Below are 20,851 nucleotides of genomic sequence, written 5' to 3' on the forward strand. Positions count from 1 at the left end.
AGAAAACTCCTGGACGAGAGATAATGAAGGTTGTTTGGTTTAGACGTCCTGGTACTGCATCAATTTTTACTCCTAGTGCTGGAACTGTTCATGCGTGGAGAACATCTTCTGCGGTTACTAAGACTCGAATTGGGGATTGTATAGGGACTACTATACGATGATCTGCTTCTAATAGACGGAATTGTCCAGGAGAGAGATCTTCTGTTTGGATTATGTATGAGTCAAATTCTAGATTTTGATAGTCTGTGTATTCATAGCTTCAATATCACTGATGACCGAGGGCTTTAATTGTAATGTGGGGATCATTGATTTCGTCTATTAAGTAGAGAATGCGTAGGGATGGTAAGGCGATTAAAATTAGAATAATTGCTGGGACGATAGTTCAGACGATTTCGATTTCTTGGGAGTCTAAAATATATTTGTTGGTTAATTTAGTTGAAACTGTTGCAACAATAACGTAAAGAACTAATGAGCTGATAAGAAACACGATTATAAGGGTATGATCGTGGAAATGGAGTAGTTCTTCTATAACAGGGGAAGCTGCATCTTGAAAACCTAATTGTGAGGGATGTGCCATGTTTAAGATTCATGGGGCTTAAACCCATAATTTTGCCCTGACAAGGCAATGTAATAATATTTTACCAGAATCTCAAGAAAGTGACAGAGTGGTTATGTGGTTGACTTGAAATCAATTAATGGGGGTTCAATTCCTTCCTTTCTTGCTTAGTAATTTAATAAGGTCGTTGAACCTGAACAAATGCCGGTTCTTCGTATGTGTGATAGGGTGGTGGACATCCGTGTAATCATTCCACATTTGTGTGGGGTAGCTCGACATATATGATCTCACGTTTTGATGCGAATGCTTCTCAGAGAATAAACATCATGATAATTACGGCTACCAATGAAATTAGAGAGCCGACTGATGAGATAACATTTCAGAAGGTATAGGCATCTGGATAGTCTGAATATCGTCGTGGTATTCCGGCTAAGCCTAGGAAGTGTTGTGGGAAGAATGTTATGTTTACTCCTACGAATATAACTAGGAGTTGTGTTTTTGTTCAAGCGGAGTGTAGGGTATAGCCTGTGATAAGGGGGAATCAATGGACAAAGCCAGCCATGATAGCGAACACTGCTCCTATTGATAGGACGTAATGGAAATGAGCTACGACGTAGTAGGTGTCATGTAGAACAATGTCTAGGGATGAATTGGCTAGGACGATGCCAGTTAATCCTCCAATAGTAAATAGGAAAATAAAACCTAAGGCTCAAAGGAGGGGTGTTTCTCATTTAATAGAGCCACCGTGAAGGGTAGCCAATCAGCTAAAGACTTTTACTCCGGTTGGGATAGCGATAATTATAGTTGCGGAGGTGAAATAGGCTCGTGTATCTACGTCTATTCCGACTGTAAACATATGATGGGCTCAAACAATAAAGCCAAGAAGGCCGATTGCTATCATTGCTCAAACCATTCCTATATAACCAAAAGGTTCTTTTTTTCCTGAGTAATAGGCTACAACGTGAGAGATCATGCCAAAGCCTGGTAGAATAAGAATGTAAACTTCTGGGTGTCCAAAGAATCAGAAGAGATGTTGATAGAGAATAGGGTCTCCTCCACCTGCTGGGTCGAAGAAAGTTGTGTTGAGATTTCGATCTGTGAGAAGCATAGTAATGCCCGCTGCTAGAACTGGGAGTGATAGTAAAAGGAGGACAGTTGTAATGAGAATAGATCAAACAAAAAGAGGTGTTTGATATTGGGAGATTGCAGGGGGTTTTATATTAATAATTGTTGTGATAAAGTTAATGGATGCCAGGATAGAGGAAATACCGGCTAAATGGAGAGAAAAGATAGCAAGATCTACGGAAGCCCCGGCATGTGCAAGATTACCGGCTAATGGGGGATAAACGGTTCATCCTGTACCTGCCCCGGCCTCTACCCCCGCTGAGGCTAGGAGTAGGAGGAAAGATGGGGGAAGGAGTCAAAAACTCATATTATTTAGCCGTGGAAAGGCCATGTCTGGGGCACCAATTATTAAGGGAACTAGTCAATTACCGAACCCTCCGATTATAATTGGTATCACCATGAAGAAAATTATTACGAAGGCGTGGGCGGTGACAATTACATTATAGATTTGGTCATCACCCAATAATGCGCCTGGTTGGCTTAACTCTGTCCGGATTAATAGACTGAGACCAGTACCCACTATCCCCGCCCATGCACCAAAGATTAAATAAAGGGTGCCAATATCTTTGTGATTAGTAGAGAACAATCAACGATTAACTATTGCCACAGGTAAGATGGCTGAGGTTTAAGCGGCGGATTGTAGCTCCGTAAAGAGAGGTTCAAGTCCTCTTCTTATCAAACATCAGCTCTGTAGTATAAAAATACATGGGATTGCAAATCCCAAGAAGGAGAATAGGCTTCTCCCGGGGCTTCTCCCGCCTCACTGCCGTTTAACGGCGGGAGAAGCCTAGATAAAAGTTCGCTGGATTGAACGCTTAGCTGTTAACTAAGATTTTATAGGATCGAGGCCTATTTATCTAGTAAGACTTTAGCTTAATAAAAGTATCTGAGTTGCATTCAGGAGATGTGAGATAAAATCTTGTAAGTCTTACAGAAATTAAGAGGTTTTCACTCTTGTTTGAAGCTTTGAAGGCTTTTGGTTTGTTTAAAGCTAAATTTCTTATGTGGTTAATGAGAGGATTATGGGGGTGAGTGGAAGGAGGAGAATGGAGAGGGATGTTGTTGAGGTTAAGGGTAGGTTTGGTTGAAAGGTTTTTGTTCGTCATGATGTTGATGATGTGGTGGGGTTAGGGGACAGAGTGAGAGTGATTGAGTAGCATAGGCGTAAATAAAAGAAGAGGCTGAGAAGTGCTGCTAGGGCTATGATTGTGGCTGGGATAAAGAGATTCTGTTTAGTTATTTCTTGGAGAATAAGTCATTTAGGCATGAATCCTGTAAGAGGGGGGAGCCCTCCTAGAGAGAGGAGGGTTAGTATTGTTATGATGGTTAGTAGGGGTGATTTAGTTGATGAAATAGCAATTGAATTGATTTTTGTGGTATTATTTATGTTAAATAGAAGAAATAAGGATGAGGTTATGATGATATAGATAATTAGGTTGAGTAAGGTGAGGTTTGGTGAGTAATGTAGAATAATAATTATTCAGCCGATGTGGGCAATTGATGAATATGCTAGGATTTTTCGTAGTTGTGTTTGGTTAAGACCTCCTCAACCACCAATAATGATTGATAAGATTCCCATGGTTATAAGTAAAGTTGGGTTGAGGAGAGGGTAAAGTTGTAGTATAATTGCAAATGGTGCGAGTTTTTGTCATGTAGAGAGGATAAGTCCTGTTAATAAGTTGAGTCCTTGGAGGACTTCTGGTAATCAGAAGTGTAGGGGGGCTAGTCCGATTTTTAGTGCTAAAGCAATGGAAAGGAGTGTGGCGGAGGCTGGGTTAATAATTTCTGTAATATTTCATTGACCTGTGAGTCAAGCATTTATGGTTCCAGCAAATAAGAGGAGAGCAGAGGCAGTGGCTTGTGTGAGAAAGTATTTTGTGGTAGCCTCTGTTGCTCGTGGGTGGTGTTGATAAATTATAAGTGGGATAATGGCTATTGTATTAATTTCTAATCCTACTCAAATTAATAATCAGTGTGAGGCAATAAATGTTATTATGGTACCCAATCCTAAGCTGAGGATTGTGATGGAGAGAACTAATGGATTCATTAGTAGAGGAAGGATTTTAACCAACATGTTTGGGGTATGGGCCCAAGAGCTTAAGATTAGCTGACTTTACTTAGGAAATAGTATAATTGGAAGTACTAAGAGTTTTGATCTCTTGGGTACAGGTTCGATTCCTGTTTTTCTAACGCAAGGAAGAGGAATGGCTTTAACATTCATTGTCCACTCTATCAAAGTGGCCCTTTAATTCAGGCACTTTTCCCTTTTAGGAGCTCATTGGTGGGAGGCCGTCTGTGGCAATGGGTAGGGTGATATGTCATAGGATTATGGCTAGTGTTATTGGTAGGAAATTTTTTCAGACGAGATGTATGAGTTGGTCATATCGAAATCGTGGGTAAGAGGCTCGGATTCATAGGAATAATAAGGTTAATATAGTTGCTTTAAGCATGAGGTTGAGGGTAGTGAGTTGTGGAAGGTGAGGGTTGTAAGATGTTCCTAGGAACAAGATAACAGAGAGGGTGTTTATTAATAGGATATTGGAATATTCAGCCAAGAAGAAGAGGGCAAATGAGCCTCCTGCATATTCAATGTTAAATCCTGATACTAGTTCGGACTCGCCTTCTGTGAGGTCAAATGGAGCTCGGTTAGTTTCTGCGAGTGTTGAAATATATCATATTATGGCCAAGGGTCATGCGGGGACAATTAATCAGATGGTTTCTTGACTTAAGTTAAATGTGTGGAGTGTAAAACCCCCTGTAAAGATAATTAAGGCTAGGAGGATTAGGGCAAGTGTCACTTCGTAGGAGATGGTTTGTGCAACTGCACGGAGGGCCCCCATGAGGGCGTATTTGGAGTTTGAGGCCCACCCTGAGCCTAGGATGGTATAAACCGTTAAGCTTGAAATGGCTAGGATAAAAAGTAGGCCTAGATTTAAGTTGAAGATTGAATGTGGAAGGGGTAAGGGTATCCATAATAATAGTGCTAGGGTTAGGGCAATAGTAGGGGTAATTAGGAAGAGAAATTGGGAGGAAAAGGATGGTCGTACTGGTTCTTTAGTAAATAATTTAAGTCCGTCGGCAATAGGTTGTAAAAGACCGTATGGGCCTACTACGTTGGGTCCTTTACGGAATTGTATGTAGCCTAGAATTTTTCGTTCAACTAGGGTAAGGAAGGCTGTAGCTAGGAGGATGGGGATGATGAAGGCTAATGGGTTAACAATGTAGAGGAGAATAAGATCTAGCATTAGTTAAGGAGAGGAGTTGAACCTCTGAATCAAAGAGCTTAGGTCTTTTGCATTTGCCAGGCTCTGCCACCTTAACAAACCATTATTTTTGGCTTAAGGATGGCAGCCTTTACCTGCTTGAGTTGGTTTCAGCAGGTTGGGTTAAATCAGGGGTTGCTGAGCCAGGCCACTCAGCTCAAAGGGCCGGAAGGGCCTACTCTGCACTGTATCGCTAAATAAATAATTATTTTTATTTTATAATTAAATAATTATGCAGATGCTGGAAATAATTCAGATCATTGCTTTCAATTTTATTTTTCGTCAGTTTTACAAGCAAACTCCAGATATTTAAAACAGTTCAAAGCTCAAAGTAAATTTATAAGCAAAGGTTCATCTTCTTGTGGGCATTCACAGTGAATACAAAGAAACATAGAATCAAGGCCGCACAATCAGGACAAACAACCAGTTTACAAACGACAACAAATTGCGCACATATAAAAAGAAAAAACCAAAATAATAATTATGTAATAAGCATTGAGAATATTTACCGTAGAGGGTACAAATCATTTACTCTTGACCATTGTTCCTTCCAAGGTGTGCATGCTAGCACACAAAGGAATTGAAACTGCACACAGAAGGTTGTCGCCTTCTACCTCATTGGTGTGTTAAGTATATTTGACGATCATACATAATCACATTTCCTGTTCCAGCTTTTGATACGGACGGTATTAACCATATAACCATATAACAATTACAGCATGGAAACAGGCCATCTCTGCCCTTCTAGTCCGTGCCGAGCGCTTTCTCTCACCTAGTCCCACCTACCTGCACTCAGCCCATAACCCTCCATTCCTTTCTTGTCCATGTACCTATCCAATTTTTTTTTAAATGACAAAATCGAACCTGCCTCTACCACTTCTACTGGAAGCTCGTTCCACACAGCTACCACTCTCTGAGTAAAGAAGTTCCCCCTCATGTTACCCCTAAACTTTTGCCCCCTAACTCTCAACTCATGTCCTCTTGTCTGAATCTCCCCTACTCTCAATGGAAAAAGCCTATCCATGTCAACTCTATCTATCCCCCTCATAATTTTAAATACCTCTATCAAGTCCCCCCTCAACCTTCTACACTCCAAAGAATAAAGACCTAACTTGTTCAACCTTTCTCTGTAACTTAGGCGCTGAAACCCAGGTAACATTCTAGTAAATCTCCTCTGTACTCTCTCTATTTTGTTGACATCTTTCCTATAATTTGGTGACCAGAATTGTACACAATATTCCAAGGCAACACGAGTGAATCTGCAGATGCTGGAAATAAATGAAAACACAAAATGCTGGCAGAATTCAGCAGGCCAGACAGCATCTATGGGACGAGGTAGTGACGACGTTTCGGGCCGAAACCCTTCATCAGGAACTCTTGATGAAGGGTTTCGGCCGGAAACGTCGTCACTACCTCCTCCCATAGATGTTGTCTGGCCTGCTGAGTTCTGCCAGCATTTTGTGTTTTTATTTCTTTCACAATACTCCAAATTTGGCCTCACCAATGCCTTGTACAATTTTAACATTACATCCCAACTCCTATACTCAATGCTCTGATTTATAAAGGCCAGCATACCAAAAGCTTTCTTCACCACCCTATCCACATGAGATTCCACCTTCAGGGAACTATGCACCATTATTCCTAGATCAGTCTGTTCTACTGCATTCCTCAATGCCCTACCATTTACCACGTGGAGTTTTGACATGGGGTTTACTATTTGTCTGCAGATTTTAGAACTGGCTTATTTATACTGTTTTTATTGAAGAAATTATTCAGTGTGCAAAAAATTGCACAGCGCAAGATTTTTGTGCACACTGGTTATTACAAATTAGAGGGAACATTGCTCTCAACCACATGCATTAAAAGTGAGCTTTGCAGAATTGTCGTTTTAAGTCAACAGGATTATCACATATTTAGTGTATGCAATCAGTAGGCGTGTTTCTTCCTCTATCTCTGAACAGCGATAATGTTTTTCGCAGGTTGGCGACACCTGTTTAAATATACAGAAGGGACAAGCAGGGCGGCTATTGTTGGGAGTAGACCAGTGGTGAGAGAAGGTGTGTCAGGCTTTGGCTCAAAGGAAGCTTGGGCTTGAAAGAGACATTGGGTCTCGGTAAGCGTTTGTTAAGGTTCCCGTTTCTTTTCCTCTTTCTGTACCTAGTTTAGTAAATGGTCGTTGTGTGTTCTTCATGGCAGATGCTGGATTCCTGGGAGACCCAGTGTCCCAGGGAACTACATCTGTGTGAAGTGCATCCGGCTGCAGCTCCTTGAAAACCGTGTTAGGGATCTGGTGCAGGAGCTGGATGACCTTCAGCGTGTATGGAAGAGTGAGGAGATAGTCAGAGTTACAGGGAAGTAGTCACTCCAAAGTTTCAGGAGGCGAGTACCTATGTGACTGTCGGGGGAAATGTGAATAGGCAATTAGCGCAGAGCAGCCCTGTGGCCATTCCCCTCAATAATAAGTATACAGCTTTGGATACTGTTATGAGGGATAATCTCCCAGGGCAATGCCATGGAGACCGGTCACTGGCACTGACCATGGGTCCATGGTGCAGAAAGGAAAGAGAGAGAAGAAGGGTGTGGTAGTTATAGGGGACTCGATAGTGAGGGGTACAGACAGGAGATTCTGTGGATGTGAATGGGACACCTGACCGTCCCAGGTGCCAGGGTCAGGGATGTCTTGGATCATGTCTACAACATTTTGGAGAGTGAGGGAGAGCAGCCTGATGTCTTGATACATATTGGTACCATTGACATAGGAAGGAAAAGCAAAGAGGTCCTGAAAAGAGAATTTAGCGAGCTAGGAGAAAGCAGGACCTCCTGCGTAGTCATTTCTGGATTGCTGCCCATGACACGCGCTAGTGAAGGTAGAAATAAGATGATTTAGCAAATTAACGCATGGCTGAGAAACTGGTACAAGGGGCAAGCCTTCAGGTTCTTGGGTCATTGGCATCTCTTCTGAGGGAGGTTGTACCTGAACCTGAGGGGAGCCAATATTCTTGCAGGCAGATTTGGTAGAGCTGCTGGAGAGGGTTTAAACTAATTTTGCAGGGGGTGGGAACTGGAGTGAAGAGATTTAGGACAGGACGGATGGTAGAAGGGCAGCCAGATGATAGGATATAAATAGGAAACTTAAGGTAAAAGAGACCTTAGGAGGCAGTGATCACAATATGACTGAGTTCAACTTGAAATGTGATAGGGAGAAAATAAAACCTGACGTAGCACTAATTCAGTGAAGTGAAGGAAATTGCAATAGTATGAGAGAGGAGTTGGACAAAGTAAATTGAAAGGAGATGCTGGCAAAAGAGAGGGCATACAAAAAGCATACCGTAGATGTCGGATTATAAGCCGCTACTTTTTTCCCATGCTTTGAACAGCATTGAACACTGCGGCTTTTAATACAGTGCGGCTAATACATGTTTTTTTTCATGCCGCCAAAAACATTTTGCCTCGTAACAGTAGACCAATAAAATTGATGAGTAGTTCACAGAGGTCCAATGAAATTGTACGATAAATCAAGCGCACTTTCACAAATTATTGTAAATCAGCCATTTGTACTCACCCTCATCAACATAGAAAACACTCGAAGAAAAGCATATGATGCAGCTTTTAAGTTAAAGGCAATCAATCTGGCGGTTGAAGAAGGAAATCGAGCTGCTGCGCGTAATCTTGGCATAAATGAATCGATGGTGAGAAGGTGGAGACGCCAGCGCGAAGAACTGAATCAATGAAAAAGACGACAAAAGCTTTCAGAGATAATCACAGCAGATGGCCCGAACTTGAAAACTTTCTTGAAGACTGGGTTAACACACAGAGAGCAGGCGGCCGCGGTGTTTCCACCGTGCAGATCAGACTGAAGGCTAAAGCAATCGCCACCAAAATGAAAATCGAAGATTTTAGAGGTGGGCCATCGTGGTGTTTTAGATTTATGAGACGAAAAGGCCTGTCCATCAGGGTACGCACGACTCTGTGTCAGCAGCTCCCTCCCGACCATGAGGAAAAACTTGCTAACTTCCGCACGTTCACTCAAACAAAGATAGCGGAGAATTCCATCGGGCCAGATGAAATCATAAATATGGATGAAGTACCTTTGACGTTTGACCTGCCTCTCACTCGGACTGTTAATAAAAAAGGTGACTCGTCCATCATACTGAAAACAAGTGGCCATGAGAGAACGCATTTTACTTGTGTTCTGAGCTGCACAGCATCCGGACTAAAGCTTCCACCGATGGTGATTTTTAAGCGACTGACAATGCCAAAGGAAAAATTCCCAAAAGAAATCATGGTGAAAGTCAATAAGAAAGGTTGGATGATGGAGAGTCTAATGAAGGATTGGCTGAGAGAGTGCTACGCCAAGCGACCGGGGGGATTTTTTCACATAAAAAAAGCGTTGCTCGTTATGGACAGCATGAGGGCTCATATAACAGATTCAGTGAAAGCTGCCATCAAGAGTACAAACTCAATTCCAGCTGTGATTCCTGGGGGCACCACGAAGTATTTGCAGCCACTGGACATCAGCGTGAACCGGGCATTTAAAGTGGCACTACGCATTGAGTGGGAGACTTGGATGACGAGCGGCGAGAAATCCTTTACCAAAACAGGCCACATGCGAAGAGCATCTTTAACTCAAGTCTGCCAGTGGATCCTAAATGCTTGGAGCCATGTCACAACATCCACCATCACCAACGGGTTTCGAAAGGCTGGACTGCTGCGTGATGAAGAGGATCGCGTGCGCTCAAGTGAGAGCGACAACGAAGAGACTGAAGTGAGTGATGAGATCCTGAGGTTGTTCAATTCGGACACTGAAGAAGAGGACTTTGATGGTTTTAGTGCGCAGGAGGAAGATGAAGAAGGCGATCAATAACTTTTCCTGGTAGGCTGCAGTATATATATTTTTTTTAACCAGTCGTTAGGAGATGTTGGAATGTTGTTCATGCACTGTTCAGTAAAAAAGTATACGCAACGTACCTACCGGTAATTTGTGTGTTACCGATAGGTATGTATTTTAAAAGTAGCCGTGTTACAGGCACGGTTCGAAAAAAAGCATTTGCAATATGTATTTGTTTATGTTACCATACGGATTTAATTAAAAGTTTAAAAAATCCTCACGTGTGTTAGGGTTAATTTGGGACTGCCGCTTCAGGTCAGGAGTGGCTCACGTGATATTAGGAGACAGCAGTACAAGGGAGGGAGGGAGCGAAACTGAGGATTCCGCTGCACCGAAACTGCTAGCGATTCAGTAAACAAAAAAACAGGAAAACTCGTGAGTGAATGGTATCGGGCCAATAAGGACACAAGTGTCCGATGTTACCAAATAGGTATAACAAAGTTTAGCCTTACCAAATATGTGTAGCGAGGGTTTGGTTTGGGGGAAAAAGGGGTATAAATAAGAGCAGAATGTAAGGGGAAGGCAGAACGCGTTCTGCAATAAAGCCACGCTTCACTATAATCCGGTGTTGGTTGTCTCTCTTCCAAAACGAACACAGGGCAGAATTTGAAGCCCAACACGTGTAATATCTTTCTGTGTAAATATCTCATATTACAACGTGGGACACCTGCGGCCGAAAATCCGGTGCGGCCTAAAATCCGGTGCGGCCTGTACAAGTAAAAAATTGATTTTCTTTCTAAAATTAGAGCCAGTGGCTTTTAATCAGGTGCGCTCTGTAGTCCGGAATCTACGGTAAATTAGTCGAAGACAGAGGATTGGGAAGCTTTTAAAAACTTACAGAGAGCAACTAAAAGAATCATTAGGAGGGAAAAGATAAAAGTAAGCTAGCAAACAGTATTAAAGTAGATAGTAAAAGCTTTTTCAAATATGTTTAAAATAAAGAGATGAGAGTGGATATAGGACCACTAGAAAATCAACCGGAGAAATAATAACAGGGGACAAGGAGATGGCTGATGAACTAAATGAGCATTTTGCATCAGTCGTCACTGTGAAAGATACTAACACTGTGCCAGATGTTGAAGGGTGCGAGGGAAGAGAAGTGGGTGCAGTTACTATTACAAGAGAGAAGGTGCTCAAAAAGCTGAAAGACCTAAGGGTACATAAATTACCTGGACCAGATAAACTACACCCTAGGGTTCTGAAAGAGATAGCGGTAGAGATTGTGCAGACATGAGTAATGCTCTTTCAAAAGTCATTGGTCTCTGGCATGGTGCCAGAAGACTGGAAAATTGCAGATGTCACTGCAGATTTTAAGAAAGGAGGAAGGCAGCAGAAAGAGAATTATAGACCAGTTAGCCTGACCTCAGTGGTTGGGATGATGTTAGTCATTTGTTAAGGATGAGGTTATGGAGTACTTGGTGACAGAGGACAAGATTGGACAAAGGTTAACTTGCAGGTAGAGTTGGTGGTGAGGAAGGCAAATGCAATGTTAGCATTCATTTCAAGAGGCCTAGAATACAAGAGCAAGGATGTGATGCTGAAGCGTTATTAGGCACTGGTGTAGATTCACCTTGAGTATTGTGAACAGTTTTGGGCTCCTTATCTAAAAAAGATGTGCCGGCATAGGAGAGGGTTCAGAGGATGCTCACATGGATGATTCCGAGAATGAAAGGGTAGTCATATGAGGAACATTTGATAGCTCTGGGTCTGTACTCATTGGACTTCAGAGGGATGAGAGGGTATCTCATTGAAGCCTTTTGAATGGCTAGAATCTTTATATCCTTGTCTACGGGAATGGTACCGGAGGATTGGAGGGAGGCGAATGTTCAAAAAAGGTAGTAGGGATAGTCCAGGTAATTGTAGACCAGTGAGCCTCACGTCTGTGATGGGAAAGCTGTTGGAAAAGATTCTTAGAGATAGGATCTATGGGCATTTAGAGAATCATGGTCTGATCAGGGACAGTCAGCATGGCTTTGTGAAGGGCAGATCGTGCCTAACAAGCCTGATAGACAAGGTTCCACATGGTAGGCCTACTCAGAAAGTCAGAAGGCATGGGATCCAGGGAAATCTGACCAGGTGGATTCAGAAATGGCTTGCCTGCAGAAGGCAGAGGGTTGTGGTGGAGGGAGTACATTCAGATTGGAGGGTTGTGACTAGTGGTGTCCCACATGGATCTGTTCTGGGACCTCTATTTTTTGTGATTTTTATTAACGACCTGGATGTGGGGGTAGAAGGGTGGGTTGGCAAGTTTGCAGATGACACAAAGGATGGTGGTGTTGTAGATAGTGTAGAGGATTGTCAAAGATTGCAGAGAGACATTGATAGGATGCAGAAGTGGACTGAGAAGTGGCAGATGGAGTTCAACCCGGAGAAGTGTGAGGTGGTACACTTTGGAAGGACAAACTCCAAGGCAGAGTACAAAGTAAATGGCAAGATATTTGGTAGTGTGGAGGAGCAGAGGGATCTGGGGGTACATGTCCACAGATCCCTGAAAGTTGCCTCACAGGTAGATAGGGTAGTTAAGAAAGCTTATGGGGTGTTAGCTTTCCTAAGTCAAGGGATAGAGTTTGAGAGTCGCGATGTAATGATGCAGCTCTATAAAACTCTAGTTAGGCCACACTTGGAGTACTGTGTCCAGTTCTGGTCGCCTCAGTATAGGAAGGATGTGGAAGCATTGGAAAGGGTACAGAGGAGATTTACCAGGATGCTGCCTGGTTTAGAGAGTATAGATTATGATCAGAGATTAAGGGAACTAGGGCTTTACTCTTTGGAGAGCAGGAGGATGAGAGGAGACATGATAGAGGTGTACAAGATATTAAGAGGAATAGACGGAGTGGACAGCCAGCACCTCTTCCCCAGGGCACCACTGCTCAGTACAAGAGGACATGGCTTTAAGGTAAGGGGAGGGAAGTTCAAGGGGGATACTAGAGGAAGGTTTTTCACTCAGAGAGTGGTTGGTGCGTGGAATGCACTGCCTGAGTCAGTGGTGGAGGCAGCTACACTAGTGAAGTTTAAGAGACTACTAGACAGGTATATAGAGGAATTTAAGGTAGGGGGTTATACGGGAGGCAGGGTTTGAGGGTCGACACAACATTGTGGGCCGAAGGGCCTGTAATGTGCTGTACTGTTCTATGTTCTGTGTTCTATCACTGGTGCTATAAAGCGTTAACGCTAACTACTACACTGCTGGATGGTTTTAATCAGGAAGAGAAGGTCTTTATCTTTACCATGGCCCTTCACAGAATTATAGTTGAGAATTATCTTGTTCAACTGCCAAATGTTATGCTAGATATTTTACTTATCAGATAAAAGTTAAATTTCCAGCATTCCAAACAGAAGATATAATATTTAAAATTAATAAAATACTGAGCTGGAAATTGTTACTGGTCTCTATATTTACAAAGAACAGTTCTAAAAATATTGGCATATAGATATTAAATTGAGCATATAGGCATTAAGAAAGAGGATGTGCTGGAGTTTTTGGAAGGCATTAAGTTGGATAAGTCATCAAGACCAGATGAGATATATCCCTGGCTACTGTGGGAGGCAAGAGAGAAGATTGCTGAGCCTCTGGCGATGATCTTTACATCATCAATGGTGATGGGAAAGCTTCCAGAGGATTGGAGATTGTTCTGTTATTTAAGAAAGGTAGCAGAGATAGCCCAGGAAATTCTAGACCAGTAAGTCTTACTTCAGTGGTTGTTAAGTTGATGGAGAAGATCCTGAGAGGCAGGATTTATGAACACTTGGAGAGGCATAATATGATTAGGAATAGTCAGCATGGCTTTGTCAAAGGTAGGTCGTGCCTTACAAGCCTGATTGAATTTTCTGAGAATGTGACTAAACACGTTGATGAAGGTAGAGCATTAGATGTAGTATATATGGATTTCAGCAAGGCATTTGATAACGTACCCCATGCAAGACTTATTGAGAGTGTAAGGGGGCATGGGATCCAAGGGGACCTTGCTTTGTGAATCCAGAATTAGCTTGCCCACAGAAGGCAAAGAATGGTTGTAGATGGGTCATATTCTGCATGGAGGTCGGTGACCAGTGGTGTGCCTCAGGGATCTGTTCTGAGACCCCTTCTCTTGGTGATTTTTACAAATGATCCGGATAAGTGGGGGATGGTTTAGTAAATTTGCATATTACACAAAGGTTGAGGGTGTTGTGGATAGTGTGGAGGGCTGTCAGAGGTTACAGCGGGACATTGATAGGATGCAAAACTGGGCTGAAAAGTGGCAGATGGAGTTCAGCTCAGATAAGTGTCAGGTGGTTCATTTTGGTAGGTCAAATGTGATGGCAGAATACAGTATTAATGGTAAGACTCTTGGCAGTGTGAAGGATCAGAGGGATCTTGGGGTCCGAGTCCATAGGACACTCAAAGCAGCTGCTGTGCAGGTTGACTCTGTGGTTAAGAAGGTGTATCATATATTGGCCTTCATCAACTATGGGATTGAGTTCAAGAGCTGAGAGGAATGTTGCAGCTATATAGGACCCTGGTCAGACCCCACTTGGAGTACTGTGCTCAGTTCTGGTCACCTCACTACAGGAAGGATGTGGAAACTATAGAAAGGATGCAGAGGAGATTTACAAGGATATTGCCTGGATTGGGGAGCATGCCTTATGAGAATAGGTTGAGTGAACTTGGCCTTTTCTCCTTGGAGCGACGGAGGATGAGAGGTGACCTGATAGAGGTGTACAAGATAATAGAACATAGAATAGTACAGCACATTACAGGCCCTTCGGCCCACAATGTTGTGCCGACCCTCAAACCCTGCCTCCCATATAACCCCCCCATGCTAAATTCCTCCATATACTTGTCTAGTAGTCTCTTAAACTTCACTAGTGTATCTGCCTCCACCACTGACTCAGGCAGTGCATTCCACGCACCAACCACTCTCTGAGTGAAAAACCTTCCTCTAATATCCCCCTTGAACTTCCCTCCCCTTACCTTAAAGCCATGTCCTCTTGTACTGAGCAGTGGTGCCCTGGGGAAGAGGCGCTGGCTGTCCACTCCGTCTATTCCTCTTAATATCTTGTACACCTCTATCATGTCTCCTCTCATCCTCCTTCTCTCCAAAGAGTAAAGTCCTAGCTCCCTTAATCTCTGATCATAATCCATACTCTCTAAACCAGGCCGCATCCTGGTAAATCTCCTCTGTACCTTTCCAATGCTTCCACATCCTTCCTGTAGTGAGGTGACCAGAACTGGACACAGTACTCCAAGTGTGACCTAACTAGAGTTATATAGAGCTGCATCATTACATCGCGTCTCTTAAACTCTGTCCCTCGGCTTATGAAAGCTAACACCCCATAAGCTTTCTTAACTACCCCATCTACCTGTGAGGCAACTTTCAGGGATCTGTGGACATGTACCCCTTGATCCCTCTGCTCCTCCACACTACCAAGTATCCTGCCATTTACTTTGTATTCTGCCTTGGAGTTTATCCTTCCAAAGTGTACCACCTCACACTTCTCTGGGTTGAACTCCATCTGCCACTTCTCATAATGAGTGACATTAATCGTGTGGATAGACTGAGGCTTTTAGCCAGCGCTGAAATGGCTAGCACGAGAGGGTACAGTTTTAAGTTACTTGGAAGTAGGTACAGTTTTACACAGAGAGTGGTCAGTGAGTGGAATGGGCTGCCGTCAATGGTGGTGGAGGCAGATGCAATAGGGTCTTTATGTGAGCTGTACTTTTCTATTACAGTCGGCCCTCCTTATCTGCGGATTCAACCAACCACAGATCGGGAAAACCCAGAAGTTCTCTCTCCAGCACTCGTTGCTTGAGCATATACGGACTATTTTTTCTTGTCATTATTCCCTAAACAATACAGTATAACAACTATTTACATAGCATTTACATTGTATTGGGTATTATAAGTAATCTAGAAATGACTTAAAAGTATAGGCAGTCCCTGGCTTATGAATGAGTTCCATTCCTGAGTCCATCTTTAAGTCGGATTTGAAGTCGGAACAGGTACATTCGGTATTATTTAGCGTCAGTTAGTCAAACGTTTTTCTTAGTATATAGCACATATTTTACCTTTCTATGCATATAAAACACTTAAGAAATATACGTATTTCAGTAATTTAACCACTGCATTGCTTAGTAATAATTGTAGTTTTCATCGGGGCAGTGCCTTTCACATGCTTCATTAAAATTGTTCGGATCGTTGACCGACTGTAGCCTAATGCTTTTCCAATGACAAATGGCGCTTCACCTCTTTCCGATCGCTTTATTACTTCCACCTTATTTTCATTCACGATCGTGATTATTTTCGTGAACTGTGTATTCAAAGTCCGCCACCAGGTCCTAATGTCCACCGCACTGAGACATGTTAAATAAAGTCCGGGGTTCTGCTAGGTCCTAAAGATCACCGTACTGATACATGTTAAATAAGGGACTTGAGCATCCACGAATTTTGGTATCCGCGGGGGGTCCCAGAACCAATCCCCCGCGGATAAGGAGGGCCGACTGTATTCTAAATGCCTGTAAATTTATGAAAAGGAATCTCAGGGTGGTATATGGTGACATATGTGTACATTGATAATAAATTTACTTTAAACCTTATTATATGAAACAGAGGCTAATTTTGGATGCAACAATGTTCTTTAAAGGAAATTATTTTTGTGTCCTCTGTTCTAGAATTCGATACTCTGTCCAGGCTGGGAATTCCAGATCCAGTAAGTTATATAAAGAAGCGATACAAATCGGCATCAATGACCATATTGAAAGCGGTGTGTGTTGACCAGACTATTGTGGACCAGGTAGAGGCTTCAGTAGAGGAGGCTATCCGTTCTGGCACTTGGGTGGATATACAGGTACTGTGTCTGTAACACAGCTTTAAGCATTCTTCTGAATTCGCAATGTGGATAAAGAAATTGAGACCAGATACTATCTGAAAACACTTAATTGGGTTAAGGGGAAATATGATGCCTTAGGCAGGAACTTGGGAACACAAATTGGGAGCAGATATTCTCAGAGAAATGCACGGCAAAATTGTGGCAAATATTCAGGGAACATTTGCATGGCGTTCTCCATAGGTATGTTCCATTGAGGCAGAGAATGGATGGTAGTGTAAAAGAATCATGGTGTACAAAGGATATATAAAATCTAGTTAAGAAGAAAAGAAAAGCTTATGAAACTAGCAAACACGAGGAAATCTGCAGATGCTGGAAGATCAAATAACACACACAAAATGCTGGTGGAACACTGCAGGCCAGGCAGCATTTATAGGGAGAAGCACTGTCGACGTTTCGGGCCAAGACCCTTCGTCAGGACTAACTGAAAGGAGAGATACTAAAAGATTTGAAAATAGTGGGGGTATCCCACTCAGGATAGGGTTCCCCTTGTCCTCACCTGCCACCCCACCAGCCTCCAGGTCCAATGTATAATTCTCCGTAACTTCTGCCAAGCACAACGGGATCCAACGGGATCCTACTACCAAGCACAGCTTTCCCTCCCCCACTTCTGCTTTCCGCAGGGATCACTCCCTTGTCCACTCGTTTCCCCCCCCCCCCCATCCCTTCCCACCGATCTCCCTCCCGGCACTTATCCTTGTAAGCGGAACAAGTGCTACACCTGCCCTTACACTTCCACCCTCACCACCATTCAGGGCCCCAAACAGTCCTTCCAGGTGAGGCGACACTTCACCTGTGAGTCGGTTGGTGTGGCATACTGCGTCCGGTGCTCCCGATGTGGCCTTTTATATATTGGTGAGACCCAATGCAGACTGGGAGACCGTTTCGCTAAACACCTACGCTTGGTCCGCCAGAGAAAGCAGGATCTCCCAGTGGCCACACATTTTAATTCCACGTCCCATTCCCATTCTGATATGTCTATCCATGGCCTCCTCTACTGTCAAGATGAATCCACACTCAGGTTGGATGAATAACACCTTATATACCGGCTGGGTAGCCTCAAACCTGATGGCATGAACATTGACTTCTCTAACTTCCGTTAATGCCTCTCCTCCTCTTCTTACCCCATCCCTGACATATTTAGTTGTTTGTTTTTTCTCTCTTTCTCCCCATCACCCTGCCTGTTCTCCATCTCCCTCTGGTGCTCCTCCCCTCCCCCTTTCTTTCTCCCGAGGCCTGCCGTCCCATGACCCTTTCCCTTCTCCAGCTCTGTATCACTTTCGCCAATCACCTTTCCAGCTCTTAGCTTCATCCCACCCACTCTGGTCTTCTCCTATCATTTCGCATTTCCCCCTCCCCCACTACTTTCAAATCTCTTAATATCTCTCCTTTCAGTTAGTCCTGATGAAGGGTCTCGGCCTGAAACATCAACAGTGCTTCTCCCTATAGATGCTGCCTGGCCTGCTGTGTTCCACCAGCATTTTGTGTGTGTTGTCTTATGAAACTAGGTATTGTTGGAGCTCTAGAAAATTACAAGGGTGCCAGGAAGAAGTTCAAGAATGAAATTCGGAGAGCTAGCAGGGGCTATGAGAAGGCCTTAGTGAGCAGGATTAAGGAAAACCCCAAGGCTTTCTACAAGTATGTGAAGAGCAAGAGGATGAGCCGTGTGAGAATAGGATCAATCAGGTGCAATAGTGGAAACATTGCATGGAACAGGAGGAGGTAATGGAGATACTTAATGAATACTTTGCTTCAGTATTCACCAGTGGAAAAGACCTTGACAATTGTAGGGCTGACTTACAGTAAAGAGGATATGCTGGAGCTTTTGAAAGGTATTAAGTTCGATAAATTACTGAGACTGGATGAGATATACCCAAGGCTACTGTCAGAAGTGAGAGAGGAGATTGCTGTGCCTCTGGCAATAATCTTTTCATCATCAATGGGGGCGGGAAGTACCAGAGAATTGGAAGGTTACAAATATTGTTCCCTTCTTCAAGAAAGGGAGTAGAAATAACCCATGAAATTATAGACCGGTGAGTCTTACTTCAGTGGTGAGTAAGCTATTGGAGAAGGTCTGATTGGGGACAGTCACCATGGCTTTGTCAAGGGCAGGTCGTGCCTTACGAGCGTAATTGAATTCTTTGAGGAGGTAACAAAACACATTGATGAAGGCAGAGCAGTGGATGTACAGTATATGGAGTTCAGTGAGGCATTTGATAAGGTTCCCTGTGCACAGCTCATTCAGAAAGTAATGAGTCATGTGATCCAAGGAGACCTTGTTTTGTGGATCCAGAATTGGCTTACAGATCCAGAAGGCAAAGGGTGGTTGTAGATGGTTCATATTCTGCATGGAAGGTGATGACCAGTGGTGTCCGGCAGGGATCTGTTCTGAGACCCCTCTTTTTTGTGATTTTTCACTTTGTGGCAGTTCAGCATTCAACACCATACACCAACACCTCCAGGCCTGACAAGAAGCTCAGAGACCTTGGCCCTGCCTTGTGCAGCTGGATCCTGGACTTCCTGTTAGATTGCCAACAGGTGACCTCTGACCCTTTACACAGGAGCCCCCCCCCCCCCGGGGCTGTGTCCTAAGCCCTCTCCTTTACTGTCTGCATACCCATGCCTGTGTTGCTACCCACAGCTTCAATCTGCTAATTAAATTTGCAGATTGATTGGCCTTATCACAAATATTAACGAGGCAGCCTACAGTGAAGAAGTCATCACCCTGACTCAGTGATGTCAAGAAAACAATCTTTCTCAATGTCACAAAATCAAAAGAGCTGTTTGTGAACTACAGGAAGAATGGAGATAGGCTAATCCCTATTGACATCATTGGATCTGGAGTTGAGAGGGTGAACAGCTTCAAGTTCCTCAGCATCCACATCACCGATGACCTCACTTGGTCTGTAGATACTGTCTGTATTGTCAAAAAAAGCTCAACAGTGCCTCTTTCATCCCAGACTGTTGAAGAAGTTTGGCATTAGTCCCCAAATCCTAAGATCTTTGTACAGGGACACAATTGAGAGTATCCCGTCTGGCTGTATCACTGCCTGGTATGGGAACCATACTTCCCTCAATCACTGGGCTCTGCAGAGAGTGGTGCGGACAGCCCAGCACTTCTGTGGATGTGAGCTTCCCACTATTTAGGACAGGTGTATATAAAGGGTCCAAAGGATCATTGAGGACCGGAGTCACCCCCAACCACAGCTGCAACCATCCAGAAAGTGGTACCACAGCATTAAAGTCAGAACCAACAGCCTCTGGGACAGCTTCTTCCACCAGGCCATCGGACTGATTAACTCACGCTGACATAACTGTATTTCTAAGCTGTATTGACTGTTCCGTTGTATATCTTGCTGTACGTACTATTTATTAAACATCACTATAATTTGCACATTCAGATGGAGATGTAATGTGAAGGGTGAAAGAAATAAAGTCAATTCAATTCAATTCAATTTTATAAATGGCCTGGATGAGGAAGTAGAAGGGTGGGTTGACACAAAGGTTGGGGCTGTTGTGGATAGTCTGGAGGATTGTCAGGCGTTACAGGGGGACATCGATAGGATGCAGAACTGAGCTGAGAAGTGGCAAATGAAGTTCAGCCCAGATAAGTGTGAAGTTGTTCATTTCGGTAAGTTGGGTTTGGAAGACAGATTATAATATTAATGGTAAGACTTGACAGTGTGGATGATCAGCGAGATCTTAGGGTCCATGTCCACAGGACACTCAAAGCTGCTGCACAGGTTGACAGTGTTGTTAAGAAGGCAAACGGTGCATTGGCCTTCATCAACTGTAGGATTGCGTTCAAGAGCCGTGAGGTAATGTTACAGCTGTATAAGACCTCAGACCCCACTTGGAGTACTGTGTTCAGTTCTGGTCACCTCACTACAGGAAGGATGTGGATACTATAGGAGTGCAGATTTATAAGGATGTTACCTGGATTGAGGAACACACCTTATAAGAATAGGTTGAGTGAACTTGGCCTTTGCTCCTTGGAGCAATGGAGGATGAGAGGTGACCTGATAGAGGTGTATAAGATGATGAGAGGCATTGATCGTGTGGATAGTCAGAGGCTTTTTCCCAGGGCTGAAATGGCTAACGCATTAGTTATAATGTGCTTGGAAGTGGGTACAAGGGGGATTCCAGAGGTAAGTT

General features: G+C 43.4%; 1 protein-coding gene across 1 annotated transcript in view; it reads left to right on the plus strand.

Moving 5' to 3' along the window:
• ufl1 (UFM1-specific ligase 1) overlaps positions 1–20,851 on the plus strand; it is a 104,324-nt gene that overhangs the window by 39,277 nt on the left and 44,196 nt on the right. The window contains exon 9 of the mRNA XM_073057501.1: positions 16,482–16,657. Within this exon, the coding sequence (XP_072913602.1) occupies positions 16,482–16,657 (176 nt within the window). The remainder of the gene's footprint in view (positions 1–16,481; positions 16,658–20,851) is intronic.

Source organism: Hemitrygon akajei, chromosome 9, assembly GCF_048418815.1.
Source record: "Hemitrygon akajei chromosome 9, sHemAka1.3, whole genome shotgun sequence".
In the NCBI taxonomy this organism is placed as follows: domain Eukaryota; kingdom Metazoa; phylum Chordata; class Chondrichthyes; order Myliobatiformes; family Dasyatidae; genus Hemitrygon; species Hemitrygon akajei.